The sequence below is a fragment of the Rosa chinensis genome, chromosome 5 (genome assembly GCF_002994745.2).
Source record: "Rosa chinensis cultivar Old Blush chromosome 5, RchiOBHm-V2, whole genome shotgun sequence".
NCBI lineage: Eukaryota > Viridiplantae > Streptophyta > Magnoliopsida > Rosales > Rosaceae > Rosa > Rosa chinensis.
In genome coordinates this window covers 89,535,788-89,560,704 of record NC_037092.1, presented here as the reverse complement: position 1 = coordinate 89,560,704, position 24,917 = coordinate 89,535,788, and the positions used below count along the sequence as shown (strand labels likewise).

Sequence of the window (24,917 nt, the reverse complement as noted above, 5' to 3'; positions counted from 1 at the left end):
GAAAGTTGGAAGTATATATATTCTTCTACCACCGACAGATTCAAGGTGAATTGATCACCACATACAAAGAGTGTCTTGTCATTTGGTATCTTAGGCTAGGATCGGGAATCAATGTCCACATGGAAAGTTTGTCGAGTAGGGTGATATACATCACATGTTGATCAAAAATACTAAAAAGATACACAAATGAGAAAGAAACAAGCAAGATTAGTAATTTCGATCATTACTTTTTAACTTTAGGAGAAGAATAAATCGAACTTATGATCTCATCTAATATTGTGAAGAGAAATATCACAACTTATATGTTTATGCATATTTGAGTTTCCTCAGTTATTAAGCATGAGTAAGGACATTGATATAATAATGGAGCCCGTAAACTCCGGTGATTAAAAGATCATCCGCAAATTTGGTAAAAAAGTTGGAGATTCCTGCCAAAAAAGAAAGAAGAAGAAAAACTGTGAGATGTGAAATGGATGGGTCAAGAGTCCAAAGGTCGATGGAAAACCCAATATAAATGGGCCCTTGCCCAATCAGTTGCATTTGGAGCCCAACAAATACCGGGAAAAGTTCTAGAGTGTTCGCATGTAGGACAAAGAAAAAGCAGTCCAACGGCCCAGATGAAATGGGGAGATGGAGTGTTGAGTCTGGAAGCTTCACGAGGCAAAATCCGATACCTAAAAGGCATATAACAACCCTATCGGTCTTCTACTCTCTTAGTTACAACTACTCCATTTCGGCGTCTCTTATCCAAAACCCCCAGCTAAACCCACCGAAGCTTCAACCTTTGCTCCAATTCCTCTATCCCACTCCACTGTAAGTCCCCTCTTCAACCTTCTCTCCCCCTCACATGTTACTATTATCGTTACCTGACTCCAAAGTCTTTATCTTTTCCAGTAATTGTGCGCTTTGTACTTGTTTTGAACTTTCAATTTGTATGTCTGAGCTTTCAATTTGTATCTGTATCTGTATCTGGTGGTGGTGTTGTTGTTGTGTTTGGTGTCTGTAATCCGTAATGATTTCTGAGTGAAAATGAAATTCCTTTTTGGAAAAAAAAATGGAAATCTAATGAAAAAGAGAGGACCCATGTCGAAATCTGTCAGGTTGCTCATACTTGTTTTGATGGGTCTCAGTTCTCATGAGTTATATTGGGTATATAGGATTTCCTTTTCTTATTTTTCAGTTTGGGTTAGTATAATATAAGGAGGATTATTGAGTTGCAGTGTTTCTGATGTAGAGGGTTTTACAGGGTAGATGGCGTCCACTTTTGCAGCCATGACTTCAGTTGGCTCATTGGCTGCTCCCAGTGGCCGTGTCGGCGCTGATAAGAAATTTGACACCTTGTCTTCTCGTGCTTCCATTTCTTCATTCTCATTCTCCAAGAGGCCCAATGTAGCTCTCAGGAGGACACGTTCCCCTAGAGTCTCCGCCATGGCCAAGGAGTTGCATTTCAACAAGGATGGTTCTGCCATCAAGAAGCTACAAGTGAGTCTTTTTGAATAGCGAGGGTGCTATTTTCTGTGTTGCTATCTTATCTTGATTATTCTGACTTTAATCGCGTGTGTTTTACAGACTGGTGTCAACAAGCTTGCCGACCTTGTTGGGGTTACCCTTGGTCCCAAGGGGAGGAATGTTGTTCTAGAGAGCAAGTACGGTTCCCCCAAAATTGTTAACGATGGTGTGACCGTGGCCAAAGAGGTATCCTTTCTCCCTTTTTATTTTGTAGTCGCATTTTGTGACAGAACGGTCTAAAGCATGATTTTTAGTTGCGTGGTTTAATGTTGTTCTTTTCTTCTTTCAAAGGTTGAGTTGGAGGACCCTGTTGAGAACATTGGAGCTAAGTTGGTAAGGCAGGCAGCTGCCAAGACTAATGACTTGGCTGGTGACGGGACAACAACTTCTGTTGTTCTTGCACAAGGTCTTATAGCTGAAGGTGTCAAGGTTTGTGCCATGATATCTGTAATTCTATATTGCGATCTGTTGACCCTGATATTCGGGGTGACTGTCCAAACCAGTTCTGTTAACCAAGTCCAATTATTCAGGTTGTTGCAGCTGGAGCAAACCCTGTTCTAATCACACGTGGCATTGAGAAGACAACAAAAGCTCTTGTACATGAGCTTAAGTTGATGTCCAAAGAGGTAAAGTGTCCAATTTATTTGGTATCAACCATTGGCCTGTGTCCGATCATGATAATATTGTTGTTTTCTCTCATATCATTATCCTTAAAATTGTGAAGAACTAAAACAAGTTTTCAACTCATTGCAGGTTGAAGACAGCGAACTAGCAGATGTGGCTGCTGTCAGTGCAGGAAACAACTATGAAGTAGGACAAATGATTGCTGAAGCCTTGAGTAAGGTGGGTCGAAAGGGTGTTGTGACACTTGAAGAGGGGAAAAGTGCTGAGAACAGTCTTTATGTTGTTGAAGGAATGCAATTTGATCGTGGTTATATCTCACCTTACTTCGTCACTGATAGCGAGAAAATGGCTGTTGAATATGAGAACTGCAAGGTAATATAATCAGCTACTGTTTTGTATCTATCTTGAGGTTAATTTGGTTATTGTAGTTTTGCATCCTAACACAAAGTTGTTTTTGCAGTTGCTTCTTGTTGATAAAAAGATAACAAATGCAAGAGACCTTGTTAACATTTTGGAGGATGCTATAAGAGGAGGATACCCAGTTGTGATAATTGCCGAAGACATTGAACAAGAAGCTCTGGCAACTCTTGTTGTGAACAAGCTCAGAGGATCTCTAAAGATTGCTGCCCTAAAAGCTCCTGGATTTGGAGATCGCAAGAGCCAGTATCTCGATGATATTGCTATATTGACCGGAGGTATTTGCACTTCCATCTCTTTTTGTTTGGTTTACCTTGTCTTGCTCAGTTCTATTGGGCTAATAGTATAGGTCACCTTTCTTCCCTCACCATGGAAGGCTGGTGTAGGCATAGGAGTCTTATTTTGTCTCACAGTAATGTGATAGTGACATACTGTTATTTTATATAGGAACTGTGATCAGAGAAGAGGTGGGGCTTACATTGGACAACGTTGGGAAGGAGGTCCTTGGCCACGCTTCAAAGGTGGTGCTTACAAAGGATACCAGCACAATTGTTGGTGATGGAAGTACCCAGGAAGCAGTTAACAAAAGAGTGGCACAAATTAAAAACCTTATTGAGGTAAGACTCGCATTCAGATGTAGTCTGTAATCACTGTTGCTTTAACCTTGCTAATTTGGACTACTCGTGCAGGCTGCAGAGCAGGAGTATGAAAAGGAAAAACTTAGTGAAAGGATTGCAAAACTATCTGGTGGTGTTGCCGTGATACAGGTAAGCGTTTGAGCACTAGTGAGCCTTTTTGGATAATGATTTTATTGCCAATGGTCCCTCATATAAAATATTTGTATCTTGATATTCAAAGGTCGGAGCACAAACTGAGACAGAGCTGAAAGAAAAGAAACTTAGAGTTGAAGATGCTCTCAATGCAACAAAGGTAACACATGGACAATAATGAACTCCTTTTTTTAAAATCTATCTTCCATCTGCTATTTGTTGTACTAAAAGCATCAGAAAACGTAAATTTCAGGCAGCTGTTGAGGAGGGTATTGTTGTTGGAGGAGGATGCACCCTTCTGAGGTTGGCTGCAAAGGTTGATGCAATTAAGAATGCTCTTGATAATGACGAAGAAAAGGTAAGTTATGCATTGCTTATGGACTTGCGTCTGTATGCTGATATGTGAATTATCATAAGCTTCTGAAGATTGAATGTGAAGATTGGTTGCACAAATGGCTGTTGTCATAGGTTTCCTTCTTTTTCCTATCTATTTGATATGCTCAAGGCTCAAATCATGTGGTAAATAACAGGTTGGAGCAGATATTGTTAAAAGAGCTCTTATTTACCCTCTGAAATTGATAGCCAAGAATGCTGGTGTGAATGGAAGTGTGGTCAGCGAGAAGGTATTTGTTTTGTTCTATATGCTTGGTATCCTTTCTAATTGCTTTAATTTTATTGTAGTTTCTGATTTTTCCCTTTTACAGGTGCTCTCTAGTGACAACTTTAAGTACGGATATAATGCTGCAACTGGAAACTATGAAGATTTAATGGCTGCTGGAATCATTGATCCTACCAAGGTGAGTTGCTGTATTGAGCTTTTCTCTGGGAGGTGGGGACCATAAAATGGGGTTTGTGTCGATTGTCAAAACCCTATGCCAAACTTAAATTTCAGCAGTGCAGATAGTCTGAAGTGTTGTGGGATAACAAATGCCCCTCGTTTTTAAAGCAATCCATTATCTCATCTTTATGTACTTATTCACTTGGTCCCTTGTTTGTGAATCAATGCATTCCCCTGTCTATTTAAGTAATTTAACTGAGACTAGTAGGGTGGGATTGGGATTGGGTTTTTAGCGTGAGGTTCTCTTGATAAATTGCGTTTGTGTTTGTATGTTCCTTTTAATAGAGATAGAACTTTGGTCATGATAGCATTCATGTTAACTCATATATTTGCATTGTTCTTTCCAATGGTTAGGTGGTGAGATGTTGCCTGGAGCATGCTTCCTCTGTGGCAAAAACTTTCTTAATGTCGGACTGTGTAGTTGTTGAGATCAAGGAGCCGGAGCCAGTGCCTGCTGCAAACCCCATGGACAACTCAGGTTTGTAGTTTTGGATAATCTGCTAGGCAAATGCCAAATTTTCTTTCTGCTGCTAAATTTTCGGCTGCTGTATGCCAACTCATTTGCCCTTATTGTGACAGGATACGGTTACTAAAGAGTTGGATCTACTCAGACCTAGATGGTGGCCACAAGTTCCTAGAAATTAGAATGACAATGTTTGGACCCATTTTTTGTATACATAAAAGATTCTGGTGAGGTTAGCTTACTGGTGTGTGCGGCGGATGTATCAGAATTGCAGTTCAGTGTACCATTGATTTGCAATAATTTGAATGGAAGAAAATTTTCCTGCTATTTCTGTGCCTTTTTTTAATTTATTTTGTATGCTTTGTGTTTGTTTGGGGGTTTTGATGCAACTTGAATTTATGATGCCATGTTTGATCCTGTTTTCATTAAATTGTTCAGTTTGGTTAGATGCTGTATTAGTACTATTAGCTGTAGGGTAGTGTATGATTGATGATGAAAACGTGCTCGCTTGTAGGCTCTACAATCTATAGTCTGCATTTAGAGCGTGCTATTGATTAGTGACTGCAATGATTCTCTTCCACAATAGGAACCTGGAATTGCACAGGCTGTGTCCTTGTGTCAAATTTGATTACTTATCTGAAAAATAGAGAGTTGATCACAAGCGGATTGAGTCCATAACAGTTGGGATTGCCTATAAACGTTACTTGCACTATAAGCTATGGTGCATTGGATTCCCATTTGCTTGCCTCGGTAAGAAACCAGGAATATTGCGATTCCAGCTTGGTGTTCTTCTACCCCAATCCCTCTATTGGGTGACTCATTGGAAAGTCCTTTGTGTTACCCTTCAGAATGAAGAGAGCAAACCAGGAATATTTTGAGGCTTCAAGTTTGTATCTCAGCGACGGACGTGGGGAAGAAATGGGTACCGTGTAGCAGCCGGCCAGCCGCCTGTTGTGGGGAAGGGATGACTTCTTCGATAAAACAAGGGCTATGGGCTTACAGCATGCCTCTCAGGCCCAAGATCCTGACGGCTGCAAAACGTTGGGCTTTGCTCTCTAAACTGGACGAGAAAGCTCGTTCAAAGAATTAAATATTGTTTTACCTAATAATGTAAATGGCCACCAGAATATTGTGTGATAAAGCTAATCTATTCTAGAGTCATTTTATGGTAGGTTCTGTCGGTTTGAATCAATGAAGGCGTTGAAATGTTCTTGTATCTATCTTCTTCAAACACACAAAAAAAAGAGATAGCATCTCATAATAAGCTCATAAGTTTTAAAAATGAGTATTTTTGTGTTTTTTAATCGTTTGAGGGGGAATATTGGAAGAAATTATATTAATGTAGACAAAATTCTGATAAATATCAATTGTCTATTAAAGAATAAGTTATTTGTCATTCTTTGTTATAAATTTATTTTAATCTTGCTCACAAATTTAAAAATGTTTTGTACATAGATAAAGCAACAACATCTTGAAATCGATGGTTGGACTTGAACAGAGAGACCTAAACCAACTGGATTTGGGTAGTTGTTTAACTATGAATACGAAAGGTGTTTACCATTAAGCAATAGAGAATTCTCAAAGCAATATTACGTTGTCACTAACAAATAGCTTCCAAGTCGTTAGGCAAAGGTGGATGGTAAATAAAAGAACAGTTATGAGGATCCGAACACCTCGCCATTGAACAGTTATGAGGATCAAACAAGAAATTGATATGGCCACTCCCCACCTCCATAGTTGTATTCAAGTTCCAACAAAAGAAAAGAAAAGAAAAGGGTGGGGGTGGGCACACTTGTTTGACTTGTCAGCCTTATTATTAAGTTTCCAACCCATTCATCTTTCTTTCATGGACACTCACTTTATTCTATATATTCTCGTTGTTAGAGGTGGAGTTACTATTAGTCCATTAGTTTTGTACCTTATTTGTATTCTAATTTCACAGAAATGGAAGTAGGTCTCTTTATAACTCTCAAATGTGAATGTGAACCCAAACTTTGCTTGCTTGCTTTCAATTGCTATTATGTGGGCATGGGGTCTACAGTTCTAAAAATAAACCTAAACCTTTCATGGCTTGTATGGCATTGCCAATTCATCTGTTTTAATTTGGCGAGAACCAAATTGGGTAACACACACCAAGAGAAAGATGCCCTTTCTATTTCATAACATAATCTCTAGGCTTGTGTGGGTGAAATGGTGTGGGATAGGAATCATAGGATAGTAACTTTTTTTGTTTTGGGTTTGTTCCCAAAAAATAAAAAGTTGTGGTAAATCTCTTTGGAATGTGAAACCAAAAGGCATAGAGACATGTAACATGAATGTAACATAGCAAATACCAAGCAAGAATGAGAGCATTCCCTTCCCGAATTCCCATATTTCCTATGTGTCTAGCCACATCGTCATACTTTTAATATTGGCAATTCCATACCTCCACTCCATGCATGTAAATGGCAAGTATGATATGTGGGTTGGTTTGGTTTGTTGGGAGTCTCGTAGCTGTTGTGTGGGCGAGTGAGTGAGTGAGTTGCCGAATCAAATGCCATCATCCTCCATCTATTTCTCTCATATTAGATCAGTACTAGTCTCATGGAAAACAAACCATCTCTTCTTCTTCTTCTTCTTCACGCCGTCTCACTCACTCAATCCTCAGCTTAACCCAACAAACACTTGTTAACTGTCACTCCCTTTGCACTTGTTCCTTTAAATCTTTACCCAAACCACCCTCTTTCTCTTCTCCATTTCTCTGCCAAACACTCTCACTTTCTTTTGTATATGTCTCTGTTTTCTCCCTCACTCTGATTCCAGTACTGCTCCTTTCTTTTCATGTTTTTATCACTCTTGCATACGTCTCAGCTCTCTGCATTGTTTTTACTCACACCCGCTGTTCAAAGTTTTGATCTTTTTCTGATTCAGCATTTGGATTCTTGAGGATCAGGAGGATCATCGGGGTTTTCACGCATTTGATCATCATCTAATTGGGTATGTTTTTCTTTCTTAATGTAGATATTTCCAGGCAATCCGATTGATCACTAGTTTCTTTATTTGGTACGTAAGAATTCCGGAAAATGGATTTCCCTTATCATTCTTGATGATCTTGATGTTCTGTGAGTCGTTTTGTGGACTCTGTTTTGGGACTGGGGTTACGCATGCATTGATTTTTCTGGTTTACCAACTATTGCTGACTGATGCTTATTGAGATTTTTGGTCGGGCGATTTCAGACCATATTCTTGTTTTGATGGAATCAATGTGATGATCAGTTGCTTTAGTTGAAAGAGTTTATTGGATTGTGGATTTTCATTTCATCCGGGTCTTTTGTAAAATGTGGGCTGTAATTTGCACAGAATTTTATATAGGATTGTGGTTGGTATTCAAATCTATGGTTTTCAGTGAGGCTTTTGTCTTCTATTTACTCAATATTATAGTTATATCATGTGATTGTTTTGAGTTATAAGTTCTTGCTGAATTGAAGGGTTTCTATGTGGATGTGCCTTGGCTTCTAGACCATAGACAAATTGTGGCTGCACTATGGAAGGAGGGAGAACTGAGCTAGAGTTCGATGAGTTTGAGAAGCTCCTTGGTGAGATACCGAATGCTACTTCACATTCTGAGGAATCTGGCACCAAGGCTGTATCCTTGAATGGAAGTTTGTCTCCCATTTATGTCAAGTCCTCTTACAAAGGAGGGCCTCTGGGTAAAAAACTCAATAACAATAATGGGAGGCTGGATGACGGAAAGAACTTGGTGAAGAAAATTCAAAAATCGCCTGCAAAACGGGTTCAACCAGCAGAGGTATCAAATCTGCCTGACGATCAATCCTTAACATCTGCATTTGCAGGACTCAGCTTTGATGACGGCCAAATCCCAAACACCTTGAAGCCACAGCTTTCGAGTATGGATACTCCTCTTATGGTTGTTCCACCTTTCCAAGCAGCAACTGGCATATCTTGTGGTTTTTACAAGTTTGATTTCACAAACATAGGCCAAGAAAGTTCAAACATGTCAAAATTCAGTTCAGAAGAGCTTAAGAAACCTCAAGTTCCTATTGGAAATTTGTCATCAGCTGTTCCTGTTGCTCATGCTGTACAAGGTTTTCAGTTCCTCTCAAATGTGCCTGCTCCTGGTTTGCAGTTTCCTCTAACATCTGAACAGCAGCAATTCTTTTTGGATGCACAATCTCGTTTTCCATACCTACATTCACAACAACATCAGGTTAGTTGGAGGAATATCCAAGAGGAACAATATTTTAGGATGCAGCAGCGGTATGTGTACTTGCAGCAACTTCATGATCAGCGGTTGGAAGCTCCAAATATGGTTCAAGACAGAGGCGACATTGCTAGCAGACTAACTTGTCCGAACCCCAGGCACCCCCATTTTGAGGTGCCAATTTCTCACCGACTGGAGCAATCTAATCAAGAACAAATTTGGAACAATTATGTGATTCCTAGGGGTCCAAACCAATCAAGTACTCCTGCACTATCCTACACAGATTTTAACAGGATTCATGTTCTTGACAAAGTGGGAAAACAGAATGTTCCTGAGAAGATTCTAACACGTTCACATGGAATGAACACAATCAAAGCTGTGAAATTTGGTGCTGTTGGAGCAGCAGATGAATCACTTGGTCATTTTAGTCCAAATGGAAAAGTTGTCTCAAATGGTCATCTCCGGCATAACTTATCTACCCCAAATGCCGGTAACTTTCAATTGGATAATGTGAGCACATGGGGTACCTTCCCTGGTATAATGCATCTTAAGAGTACAGATTTGAAGGCACTGCCTCAGAAGTATAATGATACAAAGCCATTGCCTCAGAAATATAGCTCAACGGATGAAATAACTGGCAGAATTTACCTCATGGCTAAGGATCAGCATGGCTGCCGGTTCTTACAAAGAAAATTTTCTGAAGGAGCACAAAAAGATGTTGAGAATATATTTCTTGAAATCATAGATCACATTGTTGAGCTCATGACAGATCCTTTTGGGAATTACCTCATCCAGAAGCTTCTTGAAGTGTGTGATGATGACCAGCAAATGCAAATTCTTCATTCAATCACCAAAAAATCAGGAGAACTTGTTAATATTTCCTGTGATATGCATGGGTTTGCTCTCTCTCTCTGTCCTTTTATTTTATTTTTTTTAGTTTTTTTCATTATTCTGATACAATAGAAATGGAATTCTTGCCAACAACAGGACAAGGGCTGTTCAAAAGGTTATTGAAACCCTCAAAACTCCAGAGCAGTTTTCCATGGTTGTTTCCTCACTAAAGCCTGGGATAGTGAACTTGATAAAGAACACAAATGGCAACCACGTTGCGCAGCGCTGCTTGCAGTATTTAACACCTGAATATCGTGAGGTGCAAGATTTTTATTTGTGCATGACATGATCTCTGAAATTTACAAATATATGGATACTGCTAATGTGAAGATGATTTCTTTCTCTATGCAATGCTGCAAATGAGCTAGCTAACATATTTTGTATCTTGTTAGCTAGACTGAGTTTTAAGTTGCAAGCATATAACTATAAATGTGGGATAGGAAACTTTTAAGGACCCTTAGATTTCTTCATATTAGTTTGAGCTTGACTATCTCAGTTCACTAGTCACTTAGCTCTGTATCGTTAGCTCTTAGGCCATGAATTTGCTCTTTGATTTAGTCATACTCAAAGCCTCACTTTATTGTCTTATAGTGTTTTACTTATTGTTAATCCTAGTGTAGAAGTAAATTAGACTTGTGACAGAATCTTGTAGCAATGTAGCATGATGATGATGCTATCACTTTTGCAGTTTCTTTTTGAAGCTGCAACTAGTAATTGTGTTGAGCTTGCAACCGACCGTCATGGCTGTTGTGTGCTTCAAAAATGTCTTAGTCATTCTGATGGTGAGCAAAGAGACCGATTGATCTGCAAGATCACTTCCAATGCACTAATCCTTTCCCAAGATCCATTTGGGTACTCTTCTTTGCCCTTTTCTTTTCACCGTACATCCTTGATATCATGTGTTTTTTAATCATATACTATAGATGGTAACGCCTTATGTTTGATTGATAATGAACCTGTGTTACACTGTTGATTATCAGTTCGTATTTGCAAATGAGCATCCGAACTCTCTATTTGGAATTCAAGTTTGAACTAATAATTCTGAACTTTGGAATGTCATTTTTCATTTTGCAGGAACTATGTCGTGCAATTCGTCTTTGAGCTTCAGCTTCCATGGGCGACAGTAGACATTCTTGAGCAGTTGGAGGGTAATTATGGGGATTTGTCTGTGCAGAAGTATAGCAGTAATGTGGTTGAAAAAAGCCTGAAATACGCAGGTGAAGAGCGCCGCACTCGCATTATTCAGGAACTGATAGGGAATATGCGATTGGACCAAATCATGCAAGACCCTTATGGCAATTATGTTATCCAAGCAGCACTCAGTCAATCAAAGGTCAGTAAATGCATTACAAGTCTATGTTATTTGTATTTGTTACACTGCAGTTGTTATATCTCAGATTTGTGAGTGCATAGAACATGTTTAATTGCAAGCTTCTTGTGTTAAAATAATGAGTTGTTGTATGGTGTTATGAGCAGGGAACCCTTCATTCTAAACTGGTAGAAGCAATAAAACCTCATATGCCAGTTCTCCGGACCAGTCCCTATGGGAAAAAAATCCTCTCTACCAATATTTTGAAGAAATAATCGTATTGTTTTATTGGTATGACCACAATATCTTCTCCCTTGACATATTTCTGAGCTTTCTTGGCAACCCAGCTGATGCTTTTTCTTTCTGCCAATGTAGGTTTAATTGTTCAAGAGAATTCGTTCCTGTAAAATGTGTAATAAGCAGGTGAACACATTGCTTTTAAACTTTTTGTAATGCCTTCAACTAGCTAATCATCAAAACAGATGGTTAGATATAAATCTTCCTATTTTCTCCAAACCAGGTTTTGACTATGTCAGAGCAATGTCACAGTACCTTGGTCAAGATCAACATGTATGTAGATGAGCTGATTTTTGTCCCTATTTGTTTCCTTGCATAGGAATAAAGAAAAGTAGAGTTATTTGAGCTGAGCTAAGGCTGGGGAAGTCGGAAGTGTACCATGGTTAATTGGGTTTCTTGACTGAAGCCATAGCTAGTTGGGTGGTGTCAAGATGTATGTTTTTGTCATGCAAAACATTTCAGCAGTGTAATCTATTCTACATCTATAGATACCAAGTTTATCAAAGGTTTCTGTGTTGTTTTGCGTATATATGAGTTTTGAGTATCCAGACACAAAAATAATAGTTATCATGTATGTATAAGGCACATAAAGAAAATGTTCCCAGTAAAAAAGACAGGGACTATTCATTGATAATCCGAAAGCTAGAATAGTCATGTATCAAGGTTTAACCAAACAGGGTCTGTGTTTTTGGATTTAAAAAGTTGATTTTCTATTTTTCTTCTTGTTAATGTGTTTAGACTTTAGAGTGGAGACAACAGTCTTACTCTGTAAAATGTAAAGGAAAAGAAAATTCTGCGAAAACTTACTGCTTGGTAGGAACACAGAACCCATTGATGTAGAACAGATGGCGGTCCAATTTCAAGAACAATTGGATCGTGCTAAAGGTGGAAACCGAAAAGTGACTAGTAGATGTGAAATGGGCCTCCGGAGTCCGATTGGGACGCACTTTAGCTTTCCGGAAAGGGAATCGCGCCAGAAATCAAACTCGTCGCTTTGCCACGACGTGTGACCTTTTTCGGGCTTTCGGGATCGTTTAGGGCCTCAAAACTGCATTTTTCTATTTTACCCGTTTTTGGTTTTCTTAGTTTATTTTAGGTTGTTTTCGTTTTTATCCATGGGCCTTAGGGTTTCGTTGTTAGTCGCCCTAGGGTACTTTTCTCTTATTTATGCGGCTGCAGAACGCATCTTTCAACTTTTATCAATAAAATTGAGATTATTCTCTTTTATCTCTGGTGGACTCCAGAATCTTTTGCTTAGTTTTATTGCTGGTAAACCTAGTTACCAATCCGTCTGCGTCACCCATATCATGCATAAACGGTCAAATTTATCAACCACCCAAAAAGGTGACACGTGTTCACACACGCAACGGCCTATTAGAGCCACTAGTCATGATGGGCTTGTAATCCAAACCTTTTTGTTTTGAGACCAAACAAATGGAACTTCCATCCCAAAGCTCAGCAGCAACATACAGATCATCTTCAGCTCTGAGCAAGTAGAAGTACAAGACCAAACACTATGTCTTTAGCTCCAACTAGTCACCTATCTCTCTATTCTTCCCCACCATTGCCAAGAGCTGCTCTAACCAAGCACAACCCTCTTGTGTTTTCTCAAACCAACAAGAACTGGTCATGTCTCAGCACTTCTAGCTGTTTTCTCAATACCCAACTGGTAAAGCTATCCATTTTCATTGTAAGAGCATCAGAAACTAAGACTCCAACTGCTGAAAGTGAAGGTGGGGGTGAAGGAGGAGGAGATGAACCATATGAGGAGTATGAGGTAGAGATTATACAGCCTTATGGGCTCAAATTTGCAAAGGGTCGAGATGGTGGAACTTACATTGATGCAATTGCACCTGGTGGATTTGCTGAAAAGACCGGAAAGTTCGCTGTTGGGGATAAAGTACTTGCCACCAGGTTTCTTCTCCCCCTTTTTATTTCTGTTACCTTTGTATCAATGATGATATGCTAGTTGAATAAGCCAGGATGATTCATATTCTGTTTTGGTACTTCCTTTCTAAATTTCTTGATTGAGGAGATATTATGGTTTTTCAATGAAATTCATGGAACAACTGAATGTTGGTTAATCAAAATGGCTTTGCTTGGATGAGACCGGGTTCTTGATGGTTTAGATGTTGCTATAGGGACTAATGAAGTACTTGGGACTGCGTATGTTTCTTAATCTGATAATGCACTTCCTGTTTGAGAAAGAGTTGCTTGGCAATGTGATCAAAGAGTTCTAAAGACTAAAATGCTTGCAGTGCAGTTTTTGGGGATGAAATATGGCCTGCTTCTGAATATGGGAGGACAATGTACACCATTCGCCAAAGGATAGGTCCATTGCTCATGAGAATGCAGAAGAGATACGGTTAGCTCATCCTGCTTTCTACTCTTTCAGTCTTTCTCATCTTCCACTATCTGATCATAATGTAAAAATGCTTACATTCCTTCCAAAAACTCAAATATATTTATGTTTGAATTCAAAACTTGTCATTTCACTGATTCAATAGTTTGTAACACTCTAAGCTTGTCAAGCCAACAATTTTGTTTCTTTTTCCAGGAAAGTTAGACACTTCAGGTGAACTAACTGAGAAGGAGATTATCAGAGCTGAAAGGAATTCTGGTATAGTTAGCGGCAAACTGAGGGAAATCCAAGTGAGTAAATTATTGTTTCCAATCGGGCAACATAAACAATGCTGAATATGCTTCTTCCTCATATAAGACGGATATACTAGAAATGGCCACCAATATAAGTTGTAAATGATTTCAGATGCAAAATTACTTGAGGAAAAAGGAACAGAAAGCACAGAGAGAAAGCGATCTTCGAGTAGGGCTGCAGCTTTACAAGTATGCATCTTGATCTTACTAATGTTCAATATTACCAGTTATCTTACGACAGAACTATAACTCTTTGGACTCTCAGGTTCATATTATCAGATGTTCCCACTGACAATTTCCGTTGTTTGATCTTTTCTTTGTTGACAAAGGAGTGGCAAATATGAGGAAGCACTGGAAAAATTTGAGTCTGTATTAGGTTCAAAGCCAGATACATTTGAAGCTTCAGTCGCAAGTTACAATGTTGCTTGTTGTTATTCTAAGCTTAATCAGGTATTGCTCTTGTTCGCATGAAGAAGAATACCACTATTACATTTGACTTTATGTTTTTTTTCAGCATTTCTCTTTGTTTTGGCATTGCAAAGTTTGATCAACACACTAATCCTTGAATAGGTAAAAGCTGGAATCTCTGCACTTGAGGAAGCCCTGAAATCTGGATTTGAAGACTTCAAGGTACTGCACTAGTATTCAAGAATACTATGATATATTTCACTGAGCTGCTTATCAAATTGTTACTACTGTCAACAGAGAATCCGGAGTGATCCTGACCTCGCCAATCTAAGATCATCTGAGGAATTTGATCCTCTATTAAAAAGATTTGATGAATCATTTATCAATGAGAATGCTATCAATGCCATCAAATCTCTATTTGGCTTCAACAAGAAGTAGATCCATGACCCGTTCCTACAAAAAGGTTCAAGGACTTGAGCTGGTGTGGGGTTGAGCTTAATACAAAGTCAACGACTGGATTGACTTAGCCATCAGCCATCTGGTGCTTCATGGTTCAGACAGATCAATTTCAGTATCCATTTGTTCATAGCTGTTAGTTTTGGATGCGTTCGAAGAGATTTTATTTTAGTGCTGCTTATGTCAATTGTTTTCTTCTGATGAGAGTCTTCTGTTTGTAACTTTCAAGAATTGTAGATATGTAGAAGGTCAAAAGACTGAACAATGAGACAAATGAGAGCATCTACGTTTCAATTTTATTTCACTCTACATTGACTTATGCTCTAAGTGCTTTCGTGTGAAAATAGTGCATCTTGACCATTTTAGAGCGTGAATCTGTGAGGAACATTTTAACAATCTAAATGGCAAAATAACTCCATGAGAAAGTTTCAGAAATTGTTTGAAGTTTCATGACTAAACAAAGACAATATTGTCGTGTAACAGAAACAAACTGGCTAACATTATTATATAAAGAACATAACTAGCTACACTCTATTGAGTTATCAAGTGAGAGATGGCAGAGTGGCGACATGGACTGGAATATCAATTCTCCGTAATCAGCTCTGCTTAAATTTCAGACATATATTTCTTTCTTGCTCTTGTCATTGCTTTATTGCTTCAGGAATTTGCAGAAGAATGGTCATAGAATAACACAAATGCAGCCTCTTCTGTTCTCGTATTCGCTGTCAGTGTCATCTAATTCACTGTTGAAGAAATAGAATTCACATATAGTAATTAGGTCAGAAATCAAAACTAAGTTCAATATATATAGGACTCACAACAAGTACAATGCACATTAGGGTTTCATCTTTTCATTCTTTCTTTGACCAGCTAAACAATAGTATTTTTAATAATCTGTTAACCATAAAAATTAGTAGTCAAGGCCACAAAGGGTAAAAGAATATGATGAACATTTCTTAAATATAGATTAATGATTGGCAATAAATACACTTGGTACCTTTCATAAGTTATAAGCAACACCAAATATTCAACTTCAAAATGGAAATAAGGCTGTCATGACTCATAATTTTGAGCCTTCATGAGGTATGCACGTGGGGAATATCCAAATATAATATTCTAGAGAAATGGACTACTCCATATCTGCTGCATTATGGAAAACCACTTATTTAAGATATCTTGCAGCGGCAGATATCCCTAAAACAGATATCTCACTAACAGATACACAGACATTTATATATCTATATATAACTATATATAGATGTAGATAGCCAAAGTGTGGAGCCAGCACTGAACATCATTCTCAGTAAGACATATATGTCTTCATTTCAAGGATATATGCAAATTGAATTGTTGTTATTATACAGTTTCTAGTAATCCCAGTTATGTCAGTTTTTCAAATTTTCCCTCCTAATCTTACACACCCTCCTTTTCCTTGGGTTAACTACATTCAATCTTGCCCTTTGTCATTATGAAAGATCAGCTATGTACCAAAGACTTCTCTATCTCAATCTTCATCCACCTCCATTATGTTCTCATGTTAATGATTGATGCATATCCTTCATTCCACCACCATATTGTATTTGCTCCTATCAAAAGTCTTATAAAAAGGAAGAAAATCCCTTTGCTCCATCTACCTTTACATGATTAAATAATGCAGGTCATAATAAGTCTCACCATCACCAAGGCACTGCCTCATATCTTATGGTAAAATAAAATAACACATATGTGGTTTCACATGAATGTTTTACTTGATCAAAGATCCAAACGGCCAAACAAAGCTATTGAAGATCTTAAAATTTTAACAAAACAAGACAAATTGAAAACAATGATGCAGTTTGTGGAGAGAAGAGAGAGAGAAAGTAAGCACCTGCATTCAAATTCCCTGATCTCAACAAGGTCCTTCCCTAAAAAGTCCATCCACTGCACTCTCTTCTTCATCTCGTCTTTTGGAGCAGCAGGGTCTGAAGAATCCGGCTTTCTGAGACTACTTTTCAGAGAATTCTCAGCTGGTTTTGGATTCTCAGCTAAGCTCTCTTCCTTGATCTCAGTGGGGTCATTAGGTAATTGATCAGAGGCGTCAGGTTTTGAAGAAGGAACATGTGGATTTGGATTTGGATTTGGAGGTGGGGTATTCTCTAGCTTGAGTGGTCCAGGAGTGTATATATGAGGGGAAGGCTTACAAAAGCAAATAAAGGGAGGACAATGAATCTTGCAAAACATAAACCTCATCAAAATTGTGCCTGGTTTTCCGATTGATCATTAATAACATAGCATTACTACTATTGGCCCATTTTACAAGAACAAGTACCCAACAGCAGGATTTCAATACCAAAATGTGAATTGAGTTGACATCCACATTCATCAGAAAACCATAAAGAAAGTATCTATCTTTACCAATAAAAGGGATCCATTTTTGCAAATCAAACAACAGAATCAAAGAAAAAAACACTTTTGTTTGGTATTCATTCCTAGAATATAAGCTAAAATGGAATGGAATACCAATTCTGAGAAATAAGTGAAACCTTGCAAACTTGTGAAGAAATAAGTTTATGCAGAAATTTGGATTTCCCCTGTATGAGGCTGCAGGCTTATGATGGTGGACTCCCCTTCTTATAATGAACTGGAGCTGGAGCTGGAGCTAAAAGAAAGCAATCTGTCTATAGATCCTGAAATTACATAGACACCCCCCACCTCTTTCAGGGTTTCACCTCCATGGACATTGTTGAAGGAGAGAAGCTAAGCTAGGAAGAAATGCAATGAGTAATGAGAGAGCAAAGTATAGAATATATTTAGAACGAACAAAAAGAAGGAAAGCTTATGAGCTGGCCGACCAATTTGGAAGACTGCTGCAGGAAACCAACTGTGCAAACATTCATTCCATCATCTAACTGTTAATCCCTCCAAAAGGAGAACTTTAACATTAACTGTCTAAAATATCTTATACTGTGTACGTAAACACCTTAAAACTATGTATTCAAATTGTAATTGAATATTTTAGACATTGATTAATTCTAAACTTGCATTAGGATCAATCCACTATGCAATGCAAGACATGTCATCTCTCTCATTGGTTCATCTTTTCATTAGTTTATTTTAGCTGGTGAATGGCCGTCGCACGCATTAGTTTTGTTTCTTATCGGAAGTTTCTGATCGATTAGGTATATAACAAAGCTAGTCCAAATCTCTTTTTTGTTTTTAAAGGTAGAACCAGATATTCCAAGTTGCGTCACATGACTCGTGTGTTTATTTATAAGGAATTTCATAAGGTGTAAGCAAAAGCAAACCTTGAGGATTGACATTTTCAGAGTCTTAAATGTGGTATAGATGCTAATGGAATTTCATAAGGTGTAAGCAAAAGCAAACCTTGAGGATTGACATTTTCAGAGTCTTAAATAAGGTATAGATGCTAATGAACCTCGATTCTATATATTCTTTCTTCATCATGATCAATTTCGTTGGGTACCTTTCTTTCTTAAAAGGTGGTCTGCCTTGATTGCTTTTATAGGTCGACCTTTCTCCTTTCTTTTTTCACTTTTGGTTAGAGAATCTATCTGGTGCTAGAAAATATTAGATTTATGCACCCTTTTTTGATTAACAGTTGGTTAACATGGGTGTCATGAAATTAGGTGTTAGTAGTCCATCAATTAAAGCAAGTTACATGAAATGCAGACCATGTCCCTGGCTAATAGTTTTTCTTCTGTTCTGTCTTCTTATATATGCAGCATTCTCAAGATGGAATAGATACCTTGTCTGTTACAATATTACTTTGCTCTTCCATATTTTATTTGTTGCCATTCACATATAGACAGCTTCACGACTCATGATAGAATTTAATTAAGATGATAATTGCAGGCTGAAACGTACTTAGATGATAATTGCACGGCGAATATGCTCATTAAAAGAAAAGAAAGAAATCATGCATATAATGTTGAAAAAGGTAAAATGATTGTACAGACAAAAATGTACACTTTGATCATGTCATGTGGTAGAGGGACTCATGTTCTAACGCGGCACATGATAATAATTGTTGGTACTTTGGACCGAGTAATGAGTACTTCAATAAACGTGTAACGTCTGTAAAACCCTAATGTTATTACCATAATTTCTGAGAAGCCAAAAGAAGCAAGATGATGAAGATCATGATTCATGGAAACCCAGGCAAGTAAGAGTAAGACTATGAATGGGGAAAGCCAAAGGGAAGCCAATTCGATGATGATGTAGACTAGCACTGCATGTATTCTAGTCAGTTTTCTCATGTGTTGGGGGACAAGCGCATGCCCTCATGTATATAATTGTGGGGAGCAACGGGCCAAAGGTACTTCCCTTTTGCAAATCTGTCTTGCATCATCATAATTATAACCACACCAAAATGAAAAATAAATACTGAGTGACATACCAACCTGTAACCGACGTCTAGACACGCTGCCTGCCACGACTTAGAAAAGTACTCATAGAATCTGCCAAAGAAAACTTTGGAAAACATAGAAAAAGCGCCGTATTGGAAAATCTTTTACTTCTTACTTCAGTTCCCGCTTCTTGTGAGCAGGAAATGCATATCGTGTCTTTACCAGTTAAGTAATCAAGAGTATCAGAACAAAAGAATCCGGCACCTTCATAATATTGATCATATTCATAAACCACAAAAATTGGAAATGCAAGACATTGATCATGGGCTCTCATCATATCATTATAACAACGTTGCTTACATTTCTGGTAACAATCATTTTCCAACAGTAAATATCAATTTGACTAGCCTATCCAATGGCTCAAATGGAGTGAACAGTAATACAATATGGCTAAAAGAGTACAGAATGGCAACCAAGAAAGCAAAAATGGGGAAGCCGCAAATTATGCTTTGGTCCTCGCTCAAGACTAGGAGGCGAAGATATTTCCCACAAAACTGGACAGCAGTAAAAAAAAAAAAACTGATAGAGAAATAAATAATCGGCTTTGGACCTGCAGCTTTTCCTCAAAACAGCCTGATTCTAGGCCTCTTGCCTCTCTTACTAAGTTACTATTGCTGGATTTTTAGCACTGGGAAGGCAATTACATCTCTGATGCTGGCGGAATTCGTTAAAAGCATGACTAGCCTATCAATTCCAAGTCCCTGAAATATGAAAATTGTTTCCGTCAGGGATTTGCATGGGGAGATGATAAGATATAAAACTCGATTGAAGATCACTCCAAATTTTCCCAGATTTACATAAGATGCAAAAACATGAACACACCATTCCTGAAGCTGGAGGCATCCCATATTCCAAAGCTGTAAGGAAATCATCATCAAGAGTCACTTCATATGACTCATCATTTTCCTCTCTTTTATCTTCTGCACCACCTATTTCTGAAATAGCTGCTGCTCTCTTCTCATTGTGCTGCCTTACTTGCTCTTCTAGTCGCCCTCTCTGCCAAAGTATATAGGCAATGAGAAAACCTGCGCTAGTTACTAGTGACTACTGACTATTATGTAATTCAACATGTCTGCAATTGAAATAAAAATTTCTCAATTTTAAAAGGCTGCATACGGGAGCTTTTCATGGAAATATTGATCAATGTTTTTACAGAAGCTTGTGGTAGAATGATTATTTCGAGTAGTTCCCACTTCCCACCTATATAGACTCTCATGTTAAATATAGAAAAACTGCGTTGAAAATAGCCAATCAATGTTCATGATTACCTGATCCATAGGATCGGTCAATTCAGAAAAAGCATTGGCCAGCTCACGACCACATACAAAAAGCTCAAACCTCTCAGTCAACCCTACATGCCTGAATTGGAAGAACTAAGGAGTAAGATGACATGTAAAATACTGAAAATGCAGGTAAACTTAAAGTTAGCAATATATAGCAAAACAATAATACCTCCGATGTGGCTTGGCCAGAGGAGATATCTCAATAGGATAGTCTAAAACAAATGTGGGTTGCACAAGCTTTGGTTCAACAATAATCTCAAAAACCTGGAAAAATGAAAAATTTAGGACCAAAGAAAGCAGTTAACTGGAACAAAAAGAATTCAAATGCATATGGAGTTGCTCCTTTCATCAGTTTGTCTGTTTTTCCATATCAAGAGCATCCCGGCCAGAAATACTAAGCAGGACTAATAAATAGAGATGCACAATTGCACATAGAAAACAAATATCAGAATTATGTAGTACAGATTCGCATCAACCTCATTAAGAAGGTGGCCAACAGATGAGCATGCTTCAATAGAAGATTTGTGTTTGTAATCAAGGTCAGCTCCTAGGTTCTTCAGAGTAACTTCTTTAGCAACTTGAAGATCATTGCCTAACTCATTGAAAGTAATCCCAGTGGCTTCTTTTACAAGATTGTGCATGGTTTCCCTCCTCCAAGGTCGCTCAAGATGTATCTCCACCCCCTGCATATAAGGATCATATCAGCTACTTAGTAATCTGATTTCACAGTAACGTCAAGCAAATCCTGTCACAAGCTGTGTTGAAGGGACATTCACCTGGTAATCAAGGGTAAGCTTCCCATGAACTGCAAGTGCACATCGTGTAACAATTTCCTCTGTCATGTTCATCATGCTTTCATAGTCTGAATATGCTTCATACATCTAAGATCAAACTAATACCGATACCAATCAGAGCTTCACTTGATAAAATTAAGAAATTTAAATATCTAATAATATGAAACAAGTAACCAATCGCGTAAACTGCATTAGCATTAACCACATTACTGAATGAAATAAAAAGAAAATTATTTACCTCTATAGTAGTGAACTCAGGATTATGACGAGTTGAAATGCCTTCATTCCTGAATATTCGCCCAATCTCGTACACCTTCTCAAACCCCCCAACCTGTCATTCGTCGACAAAACTGTTCAATATATAACTCATACACTATGGACCAGTAGTCATTTACATATATACATGCACACAGACACATATACGTATGTATATAAATGAGCAACAATGGAGCATGTATGCTTAGTTACTTCCAAAACACCTTATTATATATCATACCAATTTCATAGTTCAACGCAGCATGTAAGCATGCAACAAAACAATTAACATATATAGCAATATACACACAGAAAAATAACAACAACAATAATTTATGTGTTTTAATCAAGGGAGAAGCAGGGCAGTGGATTCAAACTTGGCAACTCTTCCAAGAAAGGGAAGAGATATACGGCTACACCACAGTGTAGTTGGAATATATAGCATGTATGATATGCAAAAACTCATAAGCACTTGCTCCCAAAAAAAACAGAGAGAGAGAGAGAGAGAGGGAGAGAGAGAGATAATAAAAAAAATTATTAAAAAAAATTAAAAATAAAAAAACACTTGCCAGCATTCTCTTTAAGTGGAGCTCGGTCGCTATTCTCAAGTACAGGTCCCTTCCAAGTGAATTATGGTATGTAACAAATGGCCTAGCCTCTGCCCCACCAGCTGCTCCCTAGTTGACCAAATCAATTACGATTCCACGTATATACAATCTTGAGGAATGCACATATGACATTAGAACAAAACCATAACAATGGTAAATATACTGTCAAACCTGCAGAACTGGAGTTTCAACTTCGATAAACCCGAAAGATTCAACTGTCTTGCGTATCTCTGATACAACCTACTCAATAAAATGAATGAGTAACTCATTTCTAAAAATGAAATCCTGAATATAAAAAATCCCATACACAAAAGGGAAACACCCAAATGCGTAGAACATTTTCAATTTATATTAGTACAGAGTGAAGAGGCATCATTTACCTTTGCTCTTTTCCGGAATACATCAGCTACCTCAGGATTTGCAATCATATCTACATACCTAGATAGAGAAGAAAAAGTTAGATATAAGATAATGCGCACTTCTGAGACTACTGATGTCTAAATACCTAGGTCAAATGCAGAGTTAATAGATTTGAACAACGATAACTAAATGGTTCATCTTTGTTTACTTAACACCCGTAAACCTTATCATTTCTAATGCTATGGGCATACAGAACACAATTAAAATAAATGCACTCACCGTTGACGGTAGCGCTTGTCCACATCTGTTAGACCATGATATTTGTCTGGCAGTGGGAGTAGAGATTTTGTAAGAATTGCAAAGGAATTTACATAAACAGACAGCTCCCCTGAAAAATTAACCAAGAGAGTGTCTTAGTTTTCTTTGCAAGACTTGGGAAGCTAAATAACCTCTTGATGCGCAAGCATCAAACTTGTTGGATGGATTTACATATTAGCTGCTGCAAATTCACATGCACCAAAAGCTTCTACTCTTAGTTAGCCACTGATCCATAACGTAGGATTTACAACATCTAACTTTTGGTCACTTTAAAGTGGAATCCCATTTCATATCACAGAAGTGAGCAAATAAACATGAATAGGAAACTTAGGAGAGAATCAAAAGAGTTACCTTTCTCTGTCCGCTTGATGGATCCATTAGCACCAACTATATCACCAATATCAACAAGGGACTTTAACTGGTCAAATTGATCACCTGCAAGCCGTTCCTTCTCACAGTAGAGCTGAAACCAAACATTCATAACTTCACTCACTGCCTTCCTTTGATTATACTTTAGTTCAATCTATTAAATGGTACATAAAAAAGATGATATGCCTTCTCAAACAGAGCCCAAATGAGATATTACGATTAACATTTGCAAACATACCAAGACAGGCACATTATAACAATGAAATGCATACACTGATTGACATGAAATAACAAGTAACCAAAACCTGAATAGTTCCGGAATCGTCCCTGAGTGTCAAAAATGCAAGCTTTCCAAAAGCTCTGCGAGCCACAATTCTGCCAGCAATTGAGACACCATCTTTGTCGGGTTTGGACTCTTCACCATTCCCTAAATGCCTGTATATATCTTGCAGCTGATTAGCAGAATGAGTCCTTTCCCACCCATAACCATATGGCTCCAAACCTTTGCTCCTCAACTCTTCTACCTACACAACCCAAACATTCAACTCAAAAGTCTGAGACTTTTTTACTCAGTGGGAGCTTCATATAAGAAAGTTACCTTCTTTAAGCGAATGGCTCGAACAGCGTCTCTGTCGGAGGTGGAGGTTGATGTGGATAAGCGGCGGTTGCGGCCGCCGGCTTTGGGAGCACGACCGCCGGGGTTGGTGGCGGTTGTGGTTGAAGAGCAGCAGCGGATGACAAGTCTAGTGGTGGTGGTGCGAATGAGGTGCTTCAATGGCTGCGAGGACAGGCTCCATAGCCTCACCGCATCCATCTCTTCTCTTGTTTTTGTGTTCCCAACTCCACTCAAGTAGGAGTGCTTGGTTCTTCTACTTGAGTTCCCTATCGTTCTTGTTTAGTTCAACTCCAATGGGCCTCCCAGCGTAATCCAAAATAGTGGACTTTGTATCCACTAGTGGGCTTCTCCACTTATTTTACGTCTCTTGTTTTCTTCTTCGTTTTTTTTTAAGACCATGGAAAGGAAACCTTCTATGGTTTCTTGTCGTCTTTTCGCGACACGGCATATCCGATGCGCCAATAACAACATGCAAGGATGAATTGAACATGTTACGTGTTACATGCTTTAGTCTTACTAAAACAACTCTCGAGTTTAATTTGGTTGCTTTTAGTACAAAAATGGAGAGGTAAATGCTTTACGGGGTCGTGACCACTTACCCCATTTTAGCCCAAAAATTGCCCACTTACTCCACCAAGAGTTTTTTGACCTCATTTACCCAATCTAACCTATAGTGACAGTTTTGCCCCCTATTAAACTCTATCCTCTCAGACTCTCTCTCACACTCTCTCTCTCTGCCGCGCCTCACCTCCAGCTTTGCTCTCTCTCTCTCTCTCTCTCTCTCTCTCTCTCTCTCTCTCTCTCTCTCTCTCTCTCTCTCTCTCTCTCTCTCTCTCTCTCTCTTCATGTCTGCAGATCACCTGCTGCAAATCCCTCTCTTACTTGCTACCTTTATCGGAGAGGCCCAAGCAACCGGCGATCCCACCGGCTCCGATTGCCGCAACGAGGACCGGTCGCCATCGTCTTCAGTCTCCGATTCTCTCGGCGTGTTGAAAGTGATGACCGCCGCTCACTTTCCTCCTCCAGCGTCGTCCTCGACCGGTTTCGATTCCGAGTTCGAGTCCAGAGCT

General features: G+C 38.5%; 5 protein-coding genes across 11 annotated transcripts; 3 read left to right on the top strand and 2 right to left on the bottom strand.

The window, feature by feature from the left end:
- Nucleotides 1–657: 657 nt before the first annotated feature.
- On the top strand, nt 658–4,948 carry LOC112166549 (ruBisCO large subunit-binding protein subunit beta, chloroplastic). 3 transcript variants are annotated; one of them, XM_024303422.1, is made up of 15 exons: nt 658–813; nt 1,247–1,482; nt 1,570–1,695; nt 1,801–1,938; nt 2,040–2,135; nt 2,263–2,505; nt 2,594–2,828; nt 2,998–3,167; nt 3,240–3,317; nt 3,409–3,480; nt 3,574–3,678; nt 3,851–3,943; nt 4,025–4,117; nt 4,513–4,636; nt 4,738–4,948. In XM_024303422.1, the coding sequence occupies exons 2-15, from the start codon at nt 1,252–1,254 to the stop codon at nt 4,749–4,751; spliced, it is 1,818 nt and encodes a 605-aa protein (XP_024159190.1). In that variant the 5' UTR covers nt 658–813; nt 1,247–1,251; the 3' UTR covers nt 4,752–4,948. The 3 variants fall into 3 exon arrangements, with proteins under 3 accessions (XP_024159190.1, XP_040362474.1, XP_024159191.1); XM_024303423.2 differs by having other exon boundaries at nt 671–813; nt 1,235–1,482; XM_040506540.1 differs by lacking the exons at nt 3,851–3,943; nt 4,025–4,117; nt 4,513–4,636; nt 4,738–4,948 and having other exon boundaries at nt 3,558–3,650.
- A 2,148-nt stretch (nt 4,949–7,096) lies between these two features.
- On the top strand, nt 7,097–11,870 carry LOC112166708 (pumilio homolog 12). Of its 3 annotated transcripts, none has more exons than XM_040519650.1 (8): nt 7,097–7,597; nt 8,120–9,718; nt 9,810–9,972; nt 10,402–10,565; nt 10,788–11,046; nt 11,190–11,313; nt 11,398–11,445; nt 11,543–11,870. In XM_040519650.1, the coding sequence occupies exons 2-6, from the start codon at nt 8,145–8,147 to the stop codon at nt 11,295–11,297; spliced, it is 2,268 nt and encodes a 755-aa protein (XP_040375584.1). In that variant the 5' UTR covers nt 7,097–7,597; nt 8,120–8,144; the 3' UTR covers nt 11,298–11,313; nt 11,398–11,445; nt 11,543–11,870. The 3 variants fall into 3 exon arrangements, with proteins under 3 accessions (XP_040375584.1, XP_040375585.1, XP_040375583.1); XM_040519651.1 differs by having other exon boundaries at nt 8,089–9,718; nt 11,639–11,870; XM_040519649.1 differs by having other exon boundaries at nt 8,089–9,718; nt 11,543–11,867.
- Nucleotides 11,871–12,731: 861 nt separating this feature from the next.
- LOC112167287 (protein MET1, chloroplastic) lies at nt 12,732–15,137 on the top strand. The gene is made up of 7 exons (XM_024304298.2): nt 12,732–13,233; nt 13,578–13,684; nt 13,877–13,971; nt 14,087–14,163; nt 14,304–14,424; nt 14,545–14,604; nt 14,680–15,137. Exons 1-7 carry the CDS (start codon nt 12,836–12,838, stop codon nt 14,818–14,820), a joined length of 999 nt encoding a protein of 332 aa, XP_024160066.1. The 5' UTR covers nt 12,732–12,835; the 3' UTR covers nt 14,821–15,137.
- A 115-nt stretch (nt 15,138–15,252) lies between these two features.
- On the bottom strand, nt 15,253–17,704 carry LOC112167288 (pollen-specific leucine-rich repeat extensin-like protein 1). Its single transcript, XM_024304299.2, has 2 exons — nt 16,706–17,704; nt 15,253–15,581 (listed from the first exon to the last, which is right to left on the bottom strand). Exons 1-2 carry the CDS (start codon nt 17,065–17,067, stop codon nt 15,518–15,520), a joined length of 426 nt encoding a protein of 141 aa, XP_024160067.1. The 5' UTR covers nt 17,068–17,704; the 3' UTR covers nt 15,253–15,517.
- Nucleotides 17,705–19,500: 1,796 nt separating this feature from the next.
- LOC112168326 (lysine--tRNA ligase, chloroplastic/mitochondrial) lies at nt 19,501–24,135 on the bottom strand. Of its 3 annotated transcripts, none has more exons than XM_024305449.2 (14): nt 23,830–24,133; nt 23,537–23,755; nt 23,214–23,325; nt 22,824–22,932; nt 22,565–22,622; nt 22,356–22,424; nt 22,146–22,253; nt 21,560–21,652; nt 21,304–21,408; nt 21,004–21,210; nt 20,697–20,791; nt 20,513–20,603; nt 20,067–20,240; nt 19,501–19,945 (listed from the first exon to the last, which is right to left on the bottom strand). In XM_024305449.2, exons 1-14 carry the CDS (start codon nt 24,043–24,045, stop codon nt 19,853–19,855), a joined length of 1,749 nt encoding a protein of 582 aa, XP_024161217.1. In that variant the 5' UTR covers nt 24,046–24,133; the 3' UTR covers nt 19,501–19,852. The 3 variants fall into 3 exon arrangements, 1 of the variants encoding a protein (XP_024161217.1); XR_002924186.2 differs by lacking the exon at nt 19,501–19,945 and adding an exon at nt 20,361–20,444 and having other exon boundaries at nt 20,175–20,240; nt 23,830–24,135; XR_005800741.1 differs by lacking the exon at nt 19,501–19,945 and having other exon boundaries at nt 20,183–20,240; nt 20,513–20,617; nt 23,830–24,135.
- Between the last annotated feature and the right edge of the window lie 782 nt (nt 24,136–24,917).